Source organism: Balaenoptera physalus, assembly GCF_965194825.1.
Source record: "Balaenoptera physalus genome assembly, chromosome: 20".
NCBI lineage: Eukaryota > Metazoa > Chordata > Mammalia > Artiodactyla > Balaenopteridae > Balaenoptera > Balaenoptera physalus.
In genome coordinates, this window is record NC_138901.1 from 59,394,552 (window position 1) to 59,417,747 (window position 23,196).

General features: G+C 45.1%; 1 protein-coding gene across 4 annotated transcripts in view; it reads left to right on the forward strand.

The window, feature by feature from the left end:
* The window catches only part of SHISA6 (shisa family member 6), a 263,403-nt gene that overhangs the window by 102,287 nt on the left and 137,920 nt on the right, over positions 1 to 23,196 (forward strand). For 2 of the 4 annotated variants that reach the window (XM_082441401.1, XM_082441402.1), the window contains exon 3: positions 18,800 to 18,895. The exons of the other annotated variants lie outside the window; for them this stretch is intronic. In XM_082441401.1, the coding sequence (XP_082297527.1) occupies positions 18,800 to 18,895 (96 nt within the window). The remainder of the gene's footprint in view (positions 1 to 18,799; positions 18,896 to 23,196) is intronic. 4 annotated transcript variants of the gene reach the window in all.

Here is a 23,196-nt window from a genome sequence, read left to right on the forward strand (position 1 = left end):
AGGCTGGCTGAGAGCCTTTATTCCAGGCCCCTGCACCCAAAGCTTAGGGAGCGGCAGACCCCCAGGGCCCTTTGCAGGCCCATCTGTTCTCAAGCCCTGAAGGCCCTGAGACGGGCTTGTTTGTTATCCTGAGAAGTCCTTCCACCAAATCGAGGTCCTTCTAAGCTGTAAACCCAGGTGCAGGCTTCTCTTTGCTGATACATGCTATTTTTATTCCAAAACACCCATTTTTTTTTTCAACATTGAAAATGAGGCTGGTAACACACCCCACCCCCTTCCCTTGTTGGTCTTCCTAAGCCACAGGGAGCCCCTGAGCAATTACGGTTTCCACACCACTGCTTTGCCTCATTCCCGGGCAGACACATTTGACACAGCCTGGAACCTACATCTTTGTCTAAGGCTCAAGACGATCTTCAAACCTGCGCTTTCACCCTGCATCGCCTTTAAATTCTAGAACAAACTCATGACCATGGCCAGCCCCTGCATGAATGTTCGGGTCGTGGATTTGAAGCCCTGCTCCTCAGTGGCTGGGTAACCTTGGGTGATTTGCTTAACCTCTCTGAATCTGATTTCTCCCTGGGCAGATGGGTGTGATGATGCTTCCCTGTCAAGGTTATTGTGGGCCATCGGGAAGGGGTGAGGGTCAGAGGGGTGCCTCTTTGCCAGGTGTGGACCCCAGCCAGCAGGATTTCAGGCTGAGGAGATTTGGGGGAGCTGAATTGGCTCCCACCCCTAACCCTAACCCTTCCCCAACCCTGTCCTTTCCCTCACTTTTCTTCGGGTGGAACGACTCTCACAGAAGCACATCAGGAGCGCCCTCCCCGCCCCACCACCTCCCCCGCACCTCTGAACAAGTAGCTCTGATGAGGCACTGAATCCATTTCTGCTGACCAAACAGTTTCACCAAACTGCAGCCATTCATGGCCAGGGCGGGGGGTTCAAACGCCACATCCCTTTCTGGGGCTGTGAGCGAGGTTGGGGCAAGGAAGGAGCAGATTCAGCCCAGCTGGGTCCACACACTACAAGACTGGCTTCACGAGCAGACCTGCACCAGTTCCCCATTTTTTCTGTTGGTGTAAACTCTGCCCTCGGGACTCTGTCAGAGACTCAGGCACCCTCCGGGCAGTCCACATCACGTGAGTTAGAAGCAGCGTGCAAGGGATGCCCGAACCCCTGCTCCGTCAGCTGGCGTGAAGGCAGCTGCCTCCTCCAGACTCTCCTCCTTGGTCTGTCTCACTTGCGTGAAGCCAGCTCCCAGAGCTGCCATTGAGCAGACGCAAACATCCTACGCAGTTATTCTCTCCCCAGTCACAGCAAAATAGTTTCCCTCTACCCACTTCAGCTGGAACATCTTATTTAAAGTTCACACCCAAGGAGACGAGGGTGTTGATGGCCAATTGCCCCTAAATGAGCAGAAAATTGGGAGACCTCTTCCCGTTGGATAACAGCTGTGGGGTCTGTGTCCTTCTGTCTGGCCTCTGCCGGTCCTGATGCTGCCTCTGGGTAGAGGACCACCTCGGGCGAGACACCAACCGCCAGCGTCCCTCCTGTTCATTGAAGGAGAGCGGCACACCAGCTACTGCCTCCTGTACCCAAGCCCCCGTGGTGTCCCTTTGAAAGTGCACAGAGAAGTAAAAGTCCCTGCTGGGCGAGGGTGGGGCTAATGTCAATCATCTTCTGTTCCTTGAAATGCCACTCGAGGGAAGCAATCTGAGCGGTAGGAGAAGAAGGGCCTTCCTGGCGTTTCCGGGCTTAGGGACGTGAGGGCTGGAGAGAGACCTGGCTGGGGCAGGGTTTTTTCCCTCCCGGTCTGCTGGGCTGCGAGCAGGGAGCAAGAAGCAAGGATGCTGAACAGATTCTGAGGCCTGCGGTGCTGAGATGAGGCTGTAGGTGACCCCGTCTTTCTTGCATTGTGACTTCTTTTGCTCCATTTCTTAGTAACCCCCTCCCATCCGAACGCACCCTATTTCTAATATAGAATATTTCGGATTATAAAAGGAACGCCTGCCCGTTAAAGAAAGTTTGGAAAACACAGAAGGGTATCGAAAATTACTCATAATCCCAGTAAACCCTTTGAGAGCAACTGATGTAGCCTCTCCCCTTGTGTGTATCCCCCCCAACCCCGCTTTTTTTTTACAAAGATGTAATCACATTATATATTCATTATAAATCTCTTGTTCCCTTAATGTTATTTTGTGAGAATTTTCCACAGCATTAAAATATTCTTCGAAAGATCACATAGAATGACTGCAGGGCATCTAGCCTTGGGAGGTGACATGATTTATTCAGCCCACCCCCCCCCCGTTGATTCCATTTAGCTTGGTTCTCATTTTATACTATTATAAACAATACTGTGATGATAATCATTATACATAAATCTCTGCTATGTCTGTAATTATTTCCCTTAGATAGATTGCCATGACTAAGTCCAAAGAGGTGCATGTTTTAAGACTCTTATTATATCTTAAGTCAATTACATCACTAATTGCCCTAAAGAGATACTGTCCCATCTTATTTCTTGTTTTCTGTATTGCCTGTTCATGTCCACAGCCTGTTTTTTTCCCTGAGGAAGTTCATCTCTTCTTTATTTGCAAGAGCTTTTTTATATACCTTAAAACTACTGTTTTTTTAATAAAGTGTTAATTATGGGCGAATGCACAACATAAAAGTCACCATCTTAACCATTCTTAAGTGTACAGTTCAGAAACGTTAAGTATACCGACACTGTTGGGCAAATTGCCGCCACCATCCATCTCCAGAACTTACTCATTTTGGAAAATAAAAACTCTGTCCCCACTAAACAAGTCCCCATTCCCCCACCCCCAGCCCCTGGCACCCATCATTCTACTTTGTGTCTCTATGAATCTGACCCCTCTAGACACCTCCTGTACGTGGAATCATGCAGTATTTGTCTTTTAGTGACTGGTTTATTTCACTCAGCATAATGTCCTCAAGGTTTATCCACGTTGTAGTGTGTGTCACGGTTTCTTCTTTTTTAAGGCTGAATAATTTCCCATTGTATGTGTAGACCACATTTTGTCAATCTGCTCATTCCTTGATTGTCACTTAGGTTGCTTCTACCTTTTGGCCATTGTGAATAGCGCTGCTATGAACATAGGTGTACATTTATGGTGGTTTTTGACATACACAATACTAAACATTTTTATAAAATCTGCTCCATTCATCTTTCCTTTCTTTGTGCTTCCTCTCTGCCCTCATGTGTAGACATGTCTTGCTCAGCCAAGGTTGGGAAGATCTTCGCAAACAGTTTCTTCTACTTCTTTTACTAACTCACTTTTTCCTATTAAATTCTGGACTCTAAGTGGAACATGTTTTGATGAATGGCGTGTGTTCTGCTCAGAATATGTTTGTTTGCAAGAAACACAAACCCACTCAACATACCTCGAATAAAAAGAAGCTTATTCAACAGCACAGGGGTGTCTCGAGGCTGCAGAAACTCCTGGGCCTCCTGGGAACAGGGCCAAGAGTCTCTCTCTAGGGCCTTTCTCTTTGCAACAACGTTCCTCTTTCTGGACCAGGTCTTTCTGCTCCCACTTGGTTTGGGAATGCATAGAACCTCGGGGTGTATTGACACCAGCACCAACTCTGTAAGACTTTACATGTCCAAATACTCTGACGGGGAATGCTTCAAACTCTTAATTTATATTCTTTTTTTTTTTTTTTTTTTTTTTAAAGAAGATCTCTTATTTATTTATTTATTTATGGCTGTGTTGGGTCTTCGTTTCTGTGCGAGGGCTTTCTCCAGTTGTGGCAAGCGGGGGCCACTCTTCATCGTGGTGTGCGGGCCTCTCACTATCACAGCCTCTGTTGTTGCGGAGCACAGGCTCCAGACGTGCAGGCTCAGTAATTGTGGCTCACGGGCCCAGTTGCTCCGCGGCATGTGGGATCTTCCCAGACCAGGGCTCGAACCTGCGTCCCCTGCATTGGCAGGCAGATTCTCAACTACTGCGCCACCAGGGAAGCCCTTAATTTATATTCTTGAGAGCAAAAAAGTGACTCATTCAGCACAGTTCATGGGTTGGTTTCCCTGTGTCTGTTTTTCATTTCTGGCTCAATCAGCTCTGGCCAGGAAAGGGGAGATGGTCGTGTGATACAAAATAACCAAGGCTTCCCTCTTTATTAGGAAATTAGTGTGGGCCTTCCAAAAGGATGTATGTCTGGGCAAGCACCCCAGTATGTCTGTCTGTTTGAGGAGAAACTGTAGACATCAGTCTAGTTTTCCCCACATAGATAACCAATACCTTTTTTTCTTCCTTTCTTTTCTCACCAGTAGCAATAATGGAAGTGAAGGGCAGCAGTGCCATAAGGAACAGGGCAAGTGCTGTAGGTACTCAGAGTTGGGACCAGGTCATGGCCACCTGGGTTCAGGGGACCTTCACCTTTTCCATGTCATGGGGAGAACAGATTACCTGCCATAGCTGATTGATCACCTGCAGGACTTGCCAAAGGGTTGCTTGGGCCCAGGATATTGGACACAATATTCTTTTTCACTTCTTGCCGTTGAGCTGAAATCCTTGATCCCGTATTCCTGGGCCCACTTCTTTTGAACGTGACCTCCACTGACCTTCTTTCTGATGCTTTCCCAAATTTCCCTTAATTGCAATTTAATATGTCTTTATTTCTCATGGCAGCCTGAAGCTGCTGAGAGGCTACAGGCCAGGGGTAAAACAATGTTTTTCTCAAATCTTGCCTACTTACATGACTAGCTGTGCAGTTTGGGACAAATTATTTAAAACAGGGAAGATTTTATTTTGCTTATGTGCCGTATAGAACTATTGAGGTGTAGAGCAGGAATATGTTGTCTTCTGTAGAACTCCCAAAATGTTTTTCAAAGTGGTTTATCGTTTCGGGTTCCCCCAGCAGTGAATGAGAGTTCTAACCGCTTCACACCCTCACCAACATTTGGTATTGCCGGTCTTTTTAATTTTAGCCATTCTGGTGGGTGTGTAGTGGTATCTCATTGTAGTTATAGACATGAGTTTTTTAAGCCTTAAAAACTTGCTTTTAAGCCTTAGGTCATCCACCAATGAGATATGTGAATAGGAGCAAGATACCTAAACACTTGGAGATTCAATTTCCTCAACTACAAAGTAGGGGATACTCTTGCCCACCTCCAGAGGTATTATGAAGATTGAATGAGATAATGATTACAAAGCAGAGGGTCTGGCTCATAAAAACCCTCAGTATTAAATAATAACTGTTGTGGCTATTGTTGTTACTATTATTGCTATTATTAATATTATTATTACTGCAATTGATATAATCCAGGTCAAGAAATCCCCTATTTGGTTAAGGTTGTCCTACGTATAAACACATTATTGGTTGAAATTGTCCAATATATATATATATATAAACATATATATATACACATACATTTTTTTTAATGGTTTAACGTTCTCTAAGGCAGTTGGCATTGATTAAAGAAGAATTATGAGAGAAGAAATTCATTTAATCCATCAGCAACTATCCAGCGGGTACAACCTACGTGCCCAGCACTATTCTAGATGCTTGGCTTCTTGTGGAACGTAAGCTCTGGGTTTAGGAAGAGGAATAGACAATAAACAATAACCAAAGAGGTGAGCAAGATAGTTTTACATAAGGCTCCACGGATATGATGAAAGTAAAATGATGTGATAGAGAACGTCAGGGAGCCTACGGTAGATGGGGTGATTAGAGAAGGTCTCTCCCAGGAGGTAACATTTGCAATCAGACCTGAATGATTAAGAAGGATCTGGGTGTGCAGAGATCTGAGGCCTGGGTATTCCAAGGTTGAGGGAACGGCAAGTGCAAGGCTGTAAGGCAGGCATGAGCTGGGCACATTGGAAGAACAGAAGATCCACCGTGGCTGTAGTGGGATGGGGAGGGGGAAGCTGGCAGGGCCATGGCATGCAGGGTCTTGCAGCGTATTTTACATTTTTATTAAGTGTGTTATGAAGCCGTGCAAGATATTTAGAAGAGGCATAGTGGGATCCGATGTCTCTTTTTAGGAGATGACTTTGAAGTGTGCTCTGAAGAGAATAGATAGCTGTGGGTAGAGAGGTAGGTCGGAAGGCTGGTCCTACTGTCGCGGGAGGTCAGATGAGAGGTAGTGGTGGCTTGGACTAGAAGGCGGCAGGAGAGATGGAGAGCAGTGGGTGGGTATCAGATGCATTTTGCAGATGGTCCTCAGCTCGCTGATGATGGGAGGATGAGATAAAGAGAGGAATCAAGGCTCTAGGACTGGGTAGGTGATGGTGAGGAAGAGTGGGTAGAAACGGTTTTGGGGGCTGTAGAGGTAAAGTTTTCTTCTGATTGTTGTTATGGGTTGAATCGTGTCCTTCAAAAAGATCTGCTGAAGTCTGAATCCTTGTGAACGTGGCCTTATTTGGAAATAGGATTTTTGCAGATGTAAGCGAACGGAGACGAGGTCACAGTGAAGGAAGGGCGGGCCTTCATCCGTTACAGCAGTGGCTGATGCTGCAAGAATAACTGAGTGGAGAGATGGACATACAAGCTGGACGGAAAGGAACCGAGAACCAAATGTGAGGGGAAGAAAGTGACTCTCAGCAACTCCTGACAAATTGTCTTTTGTGGGGCAGCAGAGAAATGGGGCGGCGACTGGATTGGGAGGCCTGGGGTCCAGGGAGAGCACTGTGTTTACAGTGCTGAGCGTCTGGAGGAGTTTATGTGTATCTGAGCCTGTTGAGGAAGGGAGATGGATGATTAGGAAAGAAGGGGTACGTTTAGGAGCTAAGTCCTTGAGAAGGTGAGTGGGGATGGATATTTTTTAAAATTAATTAATTAATTTTTGGCTGCGTTGGGTCTTCGTTGCTGCACACAGGCTTTCTCTAGTTGCGGCTAGGGGGGGCTACTCTTCATTGTGGTGTGCGGGCTTCTCATTGCGGTGGCTTCTCTTGTTGTGGAGCACAGGCTCTAGGCGCACGGGCTTCAGTAGTTGTGGCACACAGGCTCAGTATTTGTGGCTTGTGGGCTCAGCAGTTGTGTCTTGCAGGACCTAGAGCACGGGCTCAGTAGTTGTGGCACACGGGCTTAGTTGCTCTGCGGCATGTGGGATCTTCCGTGGCATGTGGGACCAGGGCTCGAACCCGTGTCCCCTGCATTGGCAGGCGGATTATTAACCACTGCGCCACCAGGGGAGTCCGGGATGGATATTAACAAGGGTGTTTCACTCACTTTGGTAGCAGGGAAGACAGAGACAGAGGGTGGATGTCAATTTCCTATAAATGAGAGAGTGCCTTTCCTACTGCTCCAATTTCTTCGTGGAGTATGAGGCCAGGTCATCAGTTGAAGGCAACGGAGAATAGGAGGTGTCGGAGGTTCCAGGAGCCAGGAGAAACCAGAAAAGACATTGGAAAGTGAAAGAGCAGACATTCCAGGGAAGGAGAGAAGAATCACAAAGGAACCAGTGCAGGCTGGTGGGAGACGGAGTGGCTTCCTTTTGATGTGAGACGGTTTCCTCTTGCCAGATCTTCGTGAGTCTGACTTTTCCAGAGCACATCGGTGACAATTGCAGAGAGTACCCTAAACCACCAAGGGATAATGATATTACCAGCATGAGCCTTGAGATTCTCCCCAAGATAGTGGGTAGCAGAGAGGCCTCCCTGGAGCTTTGAATAATTGTGAACCTAAGACTCTTCCTTTCCTTTCTCCCTGGAGTATTTTGAAATAGTATACTAGAAGAGGTTTGCCCCAATAGTAATAATCATTGTTATAGTAACAATTTATTGAAGAAGTGTAAAATGCTCTGTGCTTTATATGCATTCTTGCATCTAATTTCATATTCATCACATCCTCATGAGGCAGACAGCATTCCCATTTTATGGATGAGAATAACTGAGGCTAAGGACGGGTAAACGGTTTGTCCAGAGCCACATGGCTGGTGTCAGAGCCAAGTTGATTTGTTGGAAGCTTGTGCTCTTACCTCCTGTCTATTACTGAGACATGTCTGGGTCATTTGAATATAAATCTTCTCTCATGGATAACTTCTCAGATATATGTAATTGCCCACACATTAAACTGTCTTCCCATTGGGAGATAGAAAAAAATTATAGCCCCCCAAATTCTCCCCCTCCAGTTGCTTTTTCTGCTCTGTCTCAGGCAGAAGGGTCTCTCTTGTGTGTTTTGGAAGAGAGGGGGTCCCTTGAGCAGTGGCTAGAGGCATGGCTTTCCCGGAAGCGTGATGGAATGAATGGAACCCCAAGAATACGTAGTGACATAGGATTTAGGTTCTGTCCTAAATCACAGGTTAGTCATACTGGGACTTTGTATCATTACTGAACCTCTCTGAGACTGTTTATTCATCTGCAAAATGGAGATAATATTGTCTTCAAATATTTTCCTCTAGATAATAACAGGCATTCGTTGCCAATGTCTCCATGTAAGGGCACCTGATAAAACTCTATAAGACGGTAGAGTTTTTCAGCACCATTCCATTGACCCCCCCCCCCACTAATTTGGACGCACTCAGAGGAAGCTCAGTGTTTTTTGCAGAGTAGGAGAAGAGGTCAAGGGTCAGAGGGGAAAGCAGGCCCCAGTCACCCCATGGCTAAGCCACTCCCTATAAATCATTGCAATAACAAGAGAGGGTCTGAGTAATTCACAGATTTCCTGATTGACCCCTGCGTCTACCCTAATCTCCTAAAAGGTTTGGGGCAAGGAAGGATTCTTCCCTCCCTGCATCTTTTGCCTCTTCTACCCAGGCCTTCTTCAGGCCTCCTCTAGGCCAGGGTCCTGCTCTCGATGAGACACAACTGAAACGGTGTCATAGGCAGAGATGGGAATTTGGTTAGATGCTGGGCATCTTTCCAAGAGGATTACAGCCAGCACATCTAAAGAGAAAATAAATGGCACACCGGGGTCCCCTGAAATAGAAATCAACCTCTGCATTCTTTCCTCCAGTACAGAGGAGGCCGTGGGCTGCGTGGGCACTGGGGAGAGCTCTGATCTGGGAAGATGCGGATTTTTGTCACAGCCAGCAGTGATCTTGGACTGTTCGTTCTCCCTTCCGAGCCCCAGTTTCCTCATCTGTAAGTCTTGAGGCTAGAAAAGGTGACCTTGAACGCTCCTTCAGTTGTAGCATTCTCTGATTCTATCCCAATGGCTGGAGGAGGAGGAGGGCTTCGTCCTTCTAAAATCCCTGACGATTAATGCCATCACCAATAAGGCTCTCCCTCATCCCCTTGGTAAATAATTAGGATGCACTAGAGATGTGGTTTTCAAACTTTTATCTTTGAGTCATGTAATGCTTCCTTTTAAAAAAAATCTTACCCCAAAGCATATGTAACATATAAGAGACCACAGCAGAGCCTCCTATTGCAGTGAATGAAGTTGACCTAGAGTTTGCCCTTGGCCACAGCTGGAGACCTCTACAGAGTACATATTGTTGTTTTTGTTTTGTCTGTTTGTTTGGTTTGGTTTCAGACACAAAGTACCAGTTTTCTTAAGTCCAAATGAACCAAACTGATGATTCAGAGGACATTAATTTGAATTGAAAGGGGTTCTTTTATGAAACACTTTCTGGAGGGTTTGTCCCCTAGTGCAGTGGTTACCAAGCTGTATTCTAGGTTCTGCCCTTACTCCACCCTGCTCGAAATGCTCATTCTTCCGTATCTGATGAGATTCCCCTACTTTCCTAGGGCGCAACGGTAATAGGATGAAAAGCACCAAATTGAAAGTCAAGATCGGGGGCGAGGTGGGCCAGTTTCCAAAACTGTCTCCCAGTGTGACCTTGACAATGCCTCTCCTCTCCCTCTCTGGGTTGACGTTTCCTCCTTTGTCAAATGAGAATATTGGGCAAGGTGGTTCCCACACTGTTCTGGCAATCTGGGATTGCTTACCCGAGCCCTCACAGCCGTGGACACCTGGCCTTCACCAGGTGGGCTGCACACCTGGCCATGCCATCCCCAGGTCTCCCGGCTATGGAGTCAGCAGAGGGAAGACGCCAGAGGGGAGATCTTTGGGGTTGCCCAGAGTATTTGCCAACAGCTCTGCTGACTGCACCGACTCTGGAGGAAACAGTCCCCATGTGCTTGTGTGAGCAAGCGCTAGAATTGTCACAGAAAGCATTCCCAGCAGCTGCTCTCTCGAGATTTTTAAACTAGTTGTTGTCAGTGCAATCTGCAGTTCGACCTGGCCTGCCCCCAGTTTACCCTGGTAGAGCTAGCTCAGAGCTACTTTATTCACTCAACCAAAGATGACTGCATGGAGGAATGCAGGCCTCCTGGCTCCCAGCCCCAGATCCCTCGTGGAGCCATATGTGTGTGCTCTTGGGACATAGAAGGGTAGGGTTTCCTGGGGGAAGAGCTCTCAGACCAAATAGCAAAGCCCAAGCTCTCTGCAGCTCCTCCTCTTGATCTTTCTGGCCTGAGGTCAGCTGAGGGCACACACAGAATAAGAAGACCCCAGGGAGTTCCCTGCATGGGAAAGAGGAAAGACTGTGGTCTCGATGTGAATAGGAGCTCCCATTTATTGAGGCTTATTGGTGCGGAGTATTAGACAAAACGATTTATACACAGGATCTCATTTAATCCTTACCACCATCCCGCCATGTGGGTATTAGGGTCTGCGTTAGATAAATGCCGTGTTATTTACACAAGGAGAAGTGTCTCCTCTCACTTCCTGGCCCCTATACTTCTTTTTATAAAATGACAGTTATTAGAGGTGTTTTTTTTTTTCATATTAGGAAGTACAAAGGGAAAAACAAAGAATGGCCCATGATCGCACTCCCTTAATCCCCAATAAACTCTGTCAACAGTACAAAAAGAAAAATAACACACATATGTGTTTGGGAAATTCAAACAGTACAGGAAGTAATAAAACTCAAAGGTAAACACATCCCTTCCTTCCAGACCCTCTCCCCAAAGTAAAGACAGTTTTAGTATTTCGTTTGCAAGATTATTTGCAGAAAAAAAAAGTTTTGTATAAACCAGTCTACCTGCAACAGGTCTCTATATAGTCTCTCTGTGTATATTATTTTCATTTTTACTTTACATGAAAGGCATAATACTGAAATATTGCCCTACACTCTGCTTTTTTTTCCACTTTCTATACCTTAGAGCTCTTCCCACATCGGCACACACAGACCTGCCTCATTCTTTTTAACAGCTGTGTAGTATTCCATTGTTTGGACAGATTCCAGTTGACTTAGCCCCCCACTGACAGAAAGTATTGCAATCAATGCTGCACTGTCTAGCCTGGTTCATATCTTATGGAAAAACTTGAGAGCATATATGTAGGGAAAATTCCTAGCAGTGAAATACGAAGTCAATGGCCTGTCCTTCCAAGAGGCACCACTAATTTATCCTCCCACCAGCAGCAATGAGAAAGCCCATTCCCCTGGCACTGGGTCTCATCAGATGCTTCAGTTTTGCCAAATCGATTCATCTTTTGAAAAAGATAGCTCATGTTTTGATTTGCATTTTCTTAATTATGAGTTAAGGTTAATCACATTTTTATATCTCCATTGACTTAAAAATTTTTTTCTTTCTTTTTTTTGGGGGGGGCGGGGAGGGTAATTCCCTATTCATATTCTTTGTGCATTTTTTTCTAGTATATTATTATTATCATTGTTGTTGTTGGTTATTGTTATTGATATGATGGAGCGTTTTGTAAACAAAGGGAAACCCCTTTCTCACACGTTAAACCCCAGGGTTTTTCATGTGTTTTGATGTTGGTCTGTGGCCTGTTTTCCCGTGAAGAAGGTCAACAGTGAAGTGGCTGCAGGCAGGGCCCTGGCCAGCACCATCGAGCTCCCTGCCAGCTTCCCAGAGACCAGCTCCCTGTCTGTTCTGAGCGCATGCAACGCATTGCAAGCAGGCTCTAAAGATGGAGCACTGTTCCCGCTATCGCGGAAGCTACTTCCGGTTTTATTTCATCACAATAATATATTTTTATTGCCCTATTTGCATACCAGATTTTCCAGGGCAGCTCCAGTATCACTCAAATTTATTTAGGTCAATAAAGACAATTTGTTAAATGTTATGTACAATCTAATTTACCAATCTTTTCTTAATGAATTTTTGGATCTGTGTACTGTAAAGATTACAAATAAGTACATCCATGATTTTAGAAATTCTGTAGTTTTACTCCTTGCTTGACAGATTTCATCATTGGGCAGCTTTTTCTTCTCCCAGTGAGGACTTGAGGATATTTTAGTCTCTGAGTTCTTAAAAACTGGAAACTCTCTGTTTCCTTTATCGTTGGAGAATAATTTGGAAGTGAGTAAAACACTTGGGTAACTTTTCCATCTATGTGTCTATCGATCATCTATTTAATCTATGTATTCGTCCATCATCTATCAATGAATCTATCTATAGCTATCTTAGAAACAAAATAAAATAATTATTTAGGAGTCAGACATGTCCCCAGAAGTATCTGTTTCCCTGAAGTCAGTATTTATCACATCCATGAATTTCTTTGTACTTGTATATAGCACTGCATTTGCACATATTTAAACAATATAGTGGTGTGTTGCATGTTTTAAAACTCTCTGTGATGTCATTCTGTTTGCCTTCAGCTAGTTTAGTGTGGTTCTCAACATAACTAAGAATCATCCACGTTGATACTTACAGCTCTGATTCATTTTATCTGCACCATTGTATAGGATTACATTGTCTGAATATACCGCGATTCATCCGTTTTCTACTGGTAGGGAATACAGGGTTTTTTCCCAGTTTGTCTTTTTTAGAAACAATGTTGTCCATGAACATGCTTGTGTGTATCTCCCTATGCGCACGCGTGAGGATTTATCTTGGGCATAGACCTGAAGGTGAAATTGCCGATTCTGTGGTGCATCTGTTGTCAACTTTATTAGCCGTCACCAAAGTTCCTTCCAAAGCAGTTGTACCAATTTGCACTCCCACCAGAAGTGTGCAAGAGTTCTTGTTTCTGCTTATCCGTGTCCAGAGTCCCAGGCATTTTCATTTTTGCCAGTCTACTGGGTGTGAAATGATATCTCATTATGGTTTTAATTTGAATTTCCCTGATTACCTGTGAGATAGAACACCACTTTATGTGTATTGGCTCTTCCGGTTTTCACTTCTATGACTTGCTTATTCATCTCTTTTGCCTCTTCTTTCTATTGGGTTGTTTTACTTTCTTATTAATTTGAAGTTATTTGTGTGTTCTTGATATTAATATAAATGTATGTTTCTATCCGTTGACTTAACGGTTTCATGATTGCTTTTTTTTTTTTAATTAATTTATTTATTTATTTATTTTTGGCTGTGTTGGGTCTTCGTTTCTGTGCGAGGGCTTTCTCTAGTTGCGGCGAGCGGGGGCCACTCTTCATCGCGGTGTGCGGGCCTCTCACTGTCGCGGCCTCTCTTGTTGCGGAGCACAGGCTCCAGACTCGCAGGCTCAGCAGTTGTGGCTCACAGGCCTAGTTGCTCCGCGGCATGTGGGATCTTCCCAGACCAGGGCTTGAACCCGTGTCCCCTGCATTGGCAGGCAGACTCTCAACCACTGCGCCACCAGGGAAGCCCCATGATTGCTTTTGATGTATCAGAGTTTAATATTTTTCTGGTTTATTAATGAGCACGGACTTTAGTTACATCACTGGTTGATATAGAAGTCTCAAATTGTTAAAGTTCGAACAAAAGAAGTATACTTTTGCTTTTAGAAGGTGCTTTTACCAGAAACAGATACAAACAAACAAACCAAACTCAGCAAAATGAGAAAATAAAACTTCTTGGATTCTTTTTTTCATTGAGGCATAATTGATATACAATATTATATTAGTATTTGACATTTATATACGTTGCAAAATGATCATCATAGTAAGCCTAGTTACCATCTGTCACCGTGCAGACTTGATACAATATTATTGACTATATTCCCCGTGATGAACTTTATACCCCCATGACTTATTTATAACCGAAGTTTGTACTTCTCCATCCCCTTCAGCCATTTTGTCTCTCCCCCATCCCCTCCCCTGTACCGAAATAAAAGTCTCAAAATTCTTTAAAAGATTGCTTCCCTTACCGTAGAGTTAGTGTTTTATGAAGTTGGCTTGTGTTTTCCCCTTTTTTTCCTAAATGGCATTTCACCAGCATATATATATTTAGATACCTGTCCTTCGAATATATAGTCTGATATTTGACTCAAGACTAAAGGCTTCCACCTGCTCAAAAGAAAATCTATTAACTTCTAATTATTGTTTCTGAATTATCCCTTCTGTCTCTCTCCTGGGCATCTTATTTGAAATAGATAGTGACTTCTGGAGTTGTCCTTTCTGTCTCTTCCTTCCTCCCATCCTTCTCGTCTCTTCATTCTTCCCTCCTGAGTACCCAGTGCATCTCTCTCGTTGGAATTGTCTTCACCAACTTCTTCACTATCCACCCTGCCGTCCATCTTTGCAACTCAGGCAAACTGTCCTGATCAGTTTCTTCCCCCACCCACCTCCATGGCTGTTGATTGAATTTCACCTATGCGAAATTCTCTTAAATCTTACTGAGGTCACCATTCAGATATTACCTTATTTTTTTCCCTCCTGTTTCTTGCAGCAAATCTCTTTTATAGAGAAACTTTCTATTTACTCAAGGTCGCTTTCTCATCAGAGCCACCAGCATCAGACAACTCCAGCAACCCAGCCCCAGACCTCTCTTTAGCTTTCATCTGCTTCCCACCTGGGGACCATTGTCCCTCAGTGCTGTTCCTGTGACTCCTGACTTCTGAAGGATGCTGATGGTGAGAGGGCAGGGGCAGATCCGGAGGGAGCCACGTCATCCAGATGCGGCTTCGCAAGTTTGGTCCAGCAGGTGGGGGCAGGCACACTCTCTGTGCAACCTGAGACCACCCTTGTTCCTGATCGGGGGCTGTGTGTTTGTGATGTTGCCACGTGGGTGTGTATTCCTGCTACTTACGTGTGCTCACAGAGCTCCCGCTTACCTCTGCCTGGAGCTCTGCTGGATATAGGGCCATTTCTCTGGAACTGCAATTTGGGCAAAATTTATACTCCTTTAGCCTCCTGCCTCGATGGCCAGCAGGAGGGCATGGACTTGGGGTCATAACTGCAGAAAAGTGAAGGGGTGGCTCTTTGTGTTATGGCTAAAGAATTCTGTGATACCCATTCATACCATTCACATCATTGGCCCTTGAACTCTGCACATCCCCAAGGCAAAGAAGGGGCATTGCCTCTCCTCACATCTGACCGTCCACTTGCATAGGGCTTCAGTTTACCAACCATTCTCTTCACACTGCCCTCGAAGGAAGTGATTGTTCCTTTGGAGGGTACAGAGAACGTAAATCATTCTAGACCTTGACCTCTTCGCATTGGCCCAGATCTGGCTGAAGACTGACCTGCCCATAGTTCTCTGAAACACAGTGGTTCATAAAGTCTGGTCCCTGGACTTGTGACCATCATCAGCATCACCTGGGAACTCGTTAGAAACAGAAATTATCAGGCCTCACCTCCGATCCACTGAATCAGGAATTCCGAGGCTGGGGCTGGGCAATCTGTGCCGTCCAGGTGAGTCTGATGAACTCAAGTTTGAGGACCACGGCTCGAACAAAAGCTGAAACTTCCAGCATGCCTTTTCCAGCTGTCCCGAGAGGTGCTGTTGAAAAATATAAAGGCTCCCTGGAGACTTGGGTACCCAGTGACAGGTGTCTAGACTTGGTTTTTGTATTTACTTTTCATTTGAACTCAGTATTTTCCAGACCTGTTTGACCATAGAATTCCTTATTCCTGTCATGTGCTCCTGGTCCTGCCTCATTCCCCTCAAAACCTCAGTACGTGAAACTCCACACGTCTGAGATCCAACGTCTGTGAACTTGGGAATCATCACATGGGCTTCTCCTGGCTTAGCGTTTCCCCGGGTTCCTGGCTAAAGCCTCAGAGAAGAATCACAACTGCACTTGTTCAGACTGAGGGATGAGCTGGCTAGGGAGAGGGTTGTAGAAAGAATGTGGATTTAGAGGCGGGTAGACCTGGTCGGGATCCAGGGTCCACCACTGACTAGCTCCATGAACTTGGGAAAGTGACCTTTTTCCACAGGGCTCTTGTGAGGAGTAAACGAAGCCAGGTGCGCAGGACGGAACTGACATGGGGTTTGCAGACAGAAGACCAGGATGCTAGTGATGGTTCAGTCATCTTCCGACTTGACACCCCTGACCTCAGTTTTTCCATCAATAAAATGGGGGAATAATAATAATAGACAACTTACCACGTGGTAATGATTAAAATTTTAAGGAAATAATATATATGAATGATCTTTCTAAACTGCATAATGCTACAGAATGTTCGGCTGCTATGTCAGATTAAACCGTGTTTTCAGAGGCTCTGTCCCTTTGTCTGGCACATAGTAGGTGATCGGGTGATTTAGTTGGCTTTCAGTCAAGCACAACCCCAGAGCAGTAGCGCAGTGCTTAGCCCTGAGGGACCTTGTTCCAGCTGACAGATAAGAATGAATTGAAGTAGCAAAGGCACCGTCTTATGTGCCATCTTTCTCAGGATTGATTTGTTTATCAAAAATTTTATTTATAAGGAGCACAAAAATAAACCAGCCCAAACGCTGCAGGATGTAGCAGAGGTTCTGAATTAATGAGGTCCAAATTTATGAGGGTTCAGAATTGTTACTTCCTTTTCTTAACTCTTTTGTTGTCGGGAGGGACAGTGGTGGAGAATGACCCCTCCACACGCCCCTTGTCCCTCTCTCCTTCATCCCCTGATGAAGTTGCATTTTTCCAGGACTAGAGTTGGATTTCTGGAGCTGTGACATGGCTTGGGATATGGGCAGAAGCCTCTTAGTTCAGCTCCAATAATTCTTTTCTATAAAATTCTGGGTTGTGACTACATTATTTTAAAGCAAGGGAGTTCCTTGTGGAAAGCTGTGTGCCCTGAGGAAGGAGGTATTTATTTCCAGAGTGGAGGGCATGAGGGAAACAATGGCAAAATTCTCTTATATTCTTCATGCACTAGGATCACGGTTCTCAGTGTTTGGTCCCTAGACTCGGCAGCATCAGAATCAACCAGGCTACTTGATAGAAATGCAAAACCCGGAGCCCCGTCCCAGATGTACTGGCTCAGAAACTCTGGGGGGCGGGGCCCAGCAGGTGTGAACCTGCCCTTCTGGTTTTTCTGATGCACACTCAGGGTTGAGAACCTTTGATCTGGGAGAAGAAGGAAGGAACAGGGCCAGCCGGACGTCACTCTTCAGGGGAAGGATGCTGGAGTCCGGAACCTAAAGAGTGGGTGGTGCTGGGCACCCATGAGGACCCCAGCAAATGTCCATTGCACCCACCTGAACAAACGGAAATTCAGTTGTTTATCCATTTACTCTAGGGCAATGGTTCTTCCCTGTGGCACATTAGAACCACCTAGAGACCTCGTTAAAAATACCCTGACCAACTGAACCAGAATCCCTGGAGTAGTGTCGGGACATCTGTATTTTTAAAAGCTTCCAGATGATTCTGACACGCGCCCATTTTTGAGATCTAATGGCAGAGGGTGCCTCGCTAAGAAAAAATGTGATTTAGGTTGTCTTTATATTTATCATAGATTTTTCTGTTGGAAATGTATTTTACCTATTTATATTATAAAAATTACATACTCATTATAGAAAAAAACCTTGGAAAATACAGAAAAGTTGAAAGGAGAGAAGCAATAAGACTCATGTTCCAACTATCTAAAGGTGGTAGTCAGTATCAGGTGTGTTTTCTTTCAATCTGTTTGTTTAATACACTGGTTTGCATTTTTTTACCGTGTTGTGATCATACTTAATATAGCATTTTCTTCCACTTTTTTACTTAACATTACATCTTAGGTAGTCTGCACATTATTATAATTGTAAGTACAGTTTTTAATATGCTCTTGTGGCAACATGACAAAAATATGGCTTTTCTCCATTTTCACATGTGCATAGTTCAAGATGGTGTTTAGAGAGGACTTCTTTTCATTATAATGCCTGTATTTCAAGCGTATTGTGAAATCCTACTTTGAATATCAGAAACAGAATATTAACTCTTTCTCTTCTCTTTGAATGTCTTCTCCCAGGGTCCTAATCTGTCCTCGGACTTTTCCTCACCCCAACCCCACAGGTAGATGGATAGATGAGGCTGATGAGGGATAAAAATCTTACTACAGAAAGTCGAGAGAGGAAAACACATAAATATTTTCCCAGTGTTTTAGAGCCACCACCCTACGTGTCAGCCTCAGCAGATGTTGGATTTCTCCTAAGCCACAAGGCTGTAATTCATAGGATGAGGTGTGATTCGTAAACATACACACACATAGCGCATTCTGATCAGACCCGCACTTCTACACTTTGTAAAGAAAGAAACCAAAGGAATAAGACAAGAAAAAGAAAGAAGGAAGCTGGGACAAAGGAAAGGATGGTAGGACAAACAGACTGAAGTTCTGATGTGCTCAGTCAGAAATGCCAAAGTCAAGCCCTTTTTCCCACCTCTCCTTTCAACATAAGCTTCCCAGAACTTTCTTCTTTGTTGCACAGTTATATGTGCGTGTACGTGTACGTGTGTGTGTGTATATATATACACACATATATGTGTATGTATTTAAAATGGTAATATATATAAAGTATGTAATACTTATACATTACATACTTCATATATGTACTTTATATGTTTATAATATATAATATATATAATTTATAAAATAATATATATATATATATTTTTTCCTTGATTGCTTCTACCTTCTGAGTCAGCTGCTGATTTGAAATTAAGTTCACCATCATTGTTGGGTGAACTGGAGCAGCAACGTTTGTCTTCTTGTTGGTGTCATGGATGTGCCAGGTAATTCTGCCCCATCTTCTTGCAGGACATTATGGGAAGGATGCTTACCGAAGTGGAGGACCTGATCTCCATAACTTCATCTCATCTGGATTTGTCACGTTAGGAAGAGGACACACGAAGGGTACAGTGGAAACCATTTTTTACTAAAATACAGAGGTTGCCTAGGGAACCCCGATCTGAAATGTGAAGATGGTGTGGAGGCCAGAGGCTGGTCCGGGACAGGATAAGTTGGGTGGTTTCCATGGCTGCTTATCCTGGTGACATGTGTGGCTTCTGAGAGGAGTGACCAGGAGGTCACAGGTGTGACTTTAGAAGGCAATAATAGACTTCCAAGAGGTATGCGTCCTGCCCCGCCCACGGCGTGGAGCAGGACACAGATGCCAGTGGCTCCCCGTGGGAGGGGACCACAGGCGGCATGGTGGGAAACACTGCCGACAGATGTGGCAGCATCTGCAAAGTGTTTGTTCTCCTCTTGGCTATTATTCCTTTCCATTTGAAAGCCACATTTTATAAACTGATGTCAATGTTCTGTACTGTGGGTCTCGAAGCCAGCACGCATGTCAAGAGTTTTGGCGTCCTAAGTGTGTCTATGTAAATGCTCCATGATGGGCACACAAAGGTAGAGGTTACACAGACCTTCAAGCCACAAGCTGAAAGTTAACGTGGCATTTCTGCTGAGCTGCTTTATGACCTAGCCGGCAGCTTGCAGAGCATCTGTGCAGGGGGTGTGGCATCTTCGATTCTGTCTTTTGTTTAAACAGAGTTCTACTAGTGTTGTGAGCATTCTGTCATATCAAGAGTAACTGGATCCCTAACTCCTTTGATTACCTTCCTAACACCTGTGTACTGTTATAGACAACTGTGAATTCTGTTGTAGGGATGGTATATCCCTGTCTTCCCCTGAAATATGTGTTTGTTTTAAGTGTGAGTGAACAAGGAACTTTGCAATTTTTTCTTACATTCCATGCACCCAGTTTTTAAATTCCCTATGTGATGTTTGTTCATCCTATAGAGAAAAAAAAATCTGTATCTGTGTATGTATTTTCTGTTGTGTCTCTTTGTGTCTAAATAAAGTTTATTGAGGATACAGGTGGCATTTGTGGCTACTAAGAGTTGCAGAATCAAATTGGGACCAGATGGCTCGGGAAGGGGAAATGGGCCTCACAGTTAACTGGTAAAGGACACAATCCTTGACGTACTCATATCAACTCAAGCCTGGGATATATGACCCCCATGTCATCTGCTTTGTGATAATTATCTATCACTGTGAAACCAATTACTCTAAAATGTAGCATTTTCAACCAGTAATAAACATTTGTTATCTCATATAGTTTGTGTGGGTCAGGAATTTGGGAGCAGCTGAGTTGGGTGCTTCTGGCTTGGGGGTCTCTCATGAGGTTACAGCCAAGGTATCAGCAGGGGTTGCATCAGCTGAATCGGGCTTGACCGGGGCTGGAGGACTTGCCTCCAAGGTGGTGCACTTATATGGTGCTGGCTATTGGCAGGCCTCAGTTCCTCCCCGTGCCACTCTCTCCAAGGTTACTTGAGTGTCCTCACAGCATGGTGGCTGGGCTTCCCCAGAATGGGTGATCCAAGAAAGAAAAAGACAGATGCCACAGTGTCTTCTATGACCAAGGCCATGGGTTACACATCATCATTTTCACAATATTTTATTGGTTACACAAGTCAGCCCTATTCAGGATGGGGGACTACACAAGGGTGTGAATGTTGGGTGCCTAGGATCATTGAGGGCCACTGGAGGGCCACTTTGGAGGCTTGGTTACCACACCCCCATGACCCACAGAGCAGAGCTACAAATCGGGATCTTTCCAACAGAACATGGCCTTCTCAACTGCAGTGCTTTCTACCCTTACTTATTACTAAGGCTTCTCAACGGCAGTGGTTTCCCACCCTTACCCTGCCCCTTATAGCTGGTCCAACCTGAAACACCCAACAGTTCAATCAATAGAACTCTTTATAAGTATATTATAAACATTATGGCTTTGGGTACACACATTCATTCGACAAATATTTCATGAGGCCTGCCACGCACTAAGCAATATTCGGAAGTAAAACAAAATAGAATCCAGCCTTGTGGAACTCATATTCCATTGGGGGAAGCAGACAAAATAAACCCTTGATGCTAAGTGCAGGGAGAAAACCTAAAGCAGGTAAAGGGGGCGAGGAGCTACTCTTGTCAAGGAAGACCTCTCGGATGAGGGGGTAATTGAACAGAGACTTGCATCCCAGGCAGGGGAATCAGGAAGGCCCTGAAGTAGGTTTCTTGTAGATCAAGAAATAGGAAGGAGGCCCGTGGTTGAAGCAGGCTAGAAGGAGATGAGATCAGAACCACAGGGGAGCCCGATCATGTATTTATGGGTGTGGATGTGAGGCTGCTTTCAAATTAGCTAGACCTCCATCGGAGCCACACAGGTGATTCTCTGTCCTTATCTGTCCTTGAGTCACTGTCACCTGGGCATCCAGGAGACTCTACCCCGCCCATGCGTGTGGCGGCTTTGCTGTGGCCTCTGCTTATTATTTCCCCATTTCATCTTGTTTTGTGGTCTCATCCAGCCCTCCTGTGTGTGCATGGCCTGTCCTCCGGTCCGTCACCCTTACCAGATCCTCTTCTCCATTCCCTTCCACTCAAGAAGGCCTCTGAAACCTCCTCTTTCCAGGAATGTACCTTGCGTGTATTTTCCTGTTTAGATGATAAGAGATTGGGGTGGGAGTGGGGATTTGGAAATGGGGATTCCCTTCCAATATCAAGACCCTTTATCCCTGCGCAGCCTAGATCTCTGGAAAAGGGCCAAGCTCTATCCTCGCTTCCTTCAGAACAAACCAAGTTCAGCTCTGAATGGTACTTATAAGTAAAGCAGTCCCATGTAAATGTCCCATGGGAAGGGGACCAACCAGAGACATCTAAGCTGGGGCTGTTCCCCATCATGTGTGTTTGATTCTCTTCCTTTTCTTTATTTATTTACTTTTGCTTCAACTCCAATTACTGCCTTTCTGGTCCCTCCCCCTTTATTCCTTTTTTTGTTCCTGCTTCTTACGTGTGCCTTAGGCCTTCTGGTGGCACCTGCCCATAGCATAGCCCCACTATAACTCTCGGAACTTGTGGCGTAGCTGACACCTGTTTTAGAAGGTAATAGCATTGACCTACCGACCACATCACTGAGTTGAACATGGATTTCTCTCAGACTCTGATTATCGGAGACCGAGCACGGATGGTCTTTGTTCTGAATGGCACTGGGAACCTTCACTGGAAGCTGGGACCCTCCCAGTCCTGTGCTCCGTTTTATGGGTCCCAGAGGCATCACAGAGAGACATGCGCTCCAGCTCCAGTGGGGCTCCCCCAAATTCAGACAGTAGGGGTTGAGGATGCATATATGTCTGCCTGCTTTGTAACAAGATTCACAGGTACATGGATAATTAAATTCTTTGGATGAAGCCTAACTAAGTAGATATTCTTTTGTTAATGGGCTGGAGAGGGTGAGACATTAGAAGAAATAGAATTCTGACCCTAGGGGCCTCCTAACCACCAAGGCCCCCTGCTGCATCTCTATCCTGTTGGGAGACCCCACATTTTAGCCTAGGGGGCCACACGGTCATTGGCCAGCCTCCGAGGTGGCATAGCACTGCCTTAGGCTTACAGGCACCAGAATTCGTACTTACGCCCCTTTTCAGGACTTTCTAACTGAATGATGTGATCTCACCTTTTCCTATAATCCTTACTTTTCCTTTTATTTTCTCCTTGTCCTAGGGAACTAATTCTGCATGTCTCCCTGCTCTGATTTCTTCTTTGACCTTCTGCTTGCTCATCCGTTGGGGTAAATGGGAGTCAAGTCTCAGGAAGATACTGATCAGAGTGGCCATGAGTTTAGACCAAGTTTCCCCTATAACTTTTCCTCTGTTGATTAGACAAGAGCCCCCAGACTCTCCCGCGGGAACCCAGGGCAGTCTTTAAGGGCACAGAGGGTCTACTTGGGCTGCCACGATGAAAACCCAAGGATAAAGGCTTTTCTTTACCAAGAAGTTACTATGTGCCGGCACTGTCTTACTTGCACCTTTACAGCAACCCCGCGGGAGAGCTCTTGTCCCCACTTTTACTGGGGAAAAACGGAAGCTGGAGCCGTTGAGTGGCCTGCCCAGGTCAACTGCAGACAGTTAGCGTTGTTTCATCCCATCCAGACCTGCTTCCAGAGTAGGTACTCAAGCCCCACACATCCTGTCTCGTGAAGACGGAAGGGCCGAGGTGGGCGGGGCGGTGGGTCAGCGGGACCCACAGGTCGTGAGCACTCGGTGACTGATGGCTGTTTTATTAGAGGACGCACTTTACAAGACAGGAAGTCACAAAAAGATGACGGGCCGGAATCTAACACCACCTTGTAAATCAACTATACTTCAATTAAAAAAAAA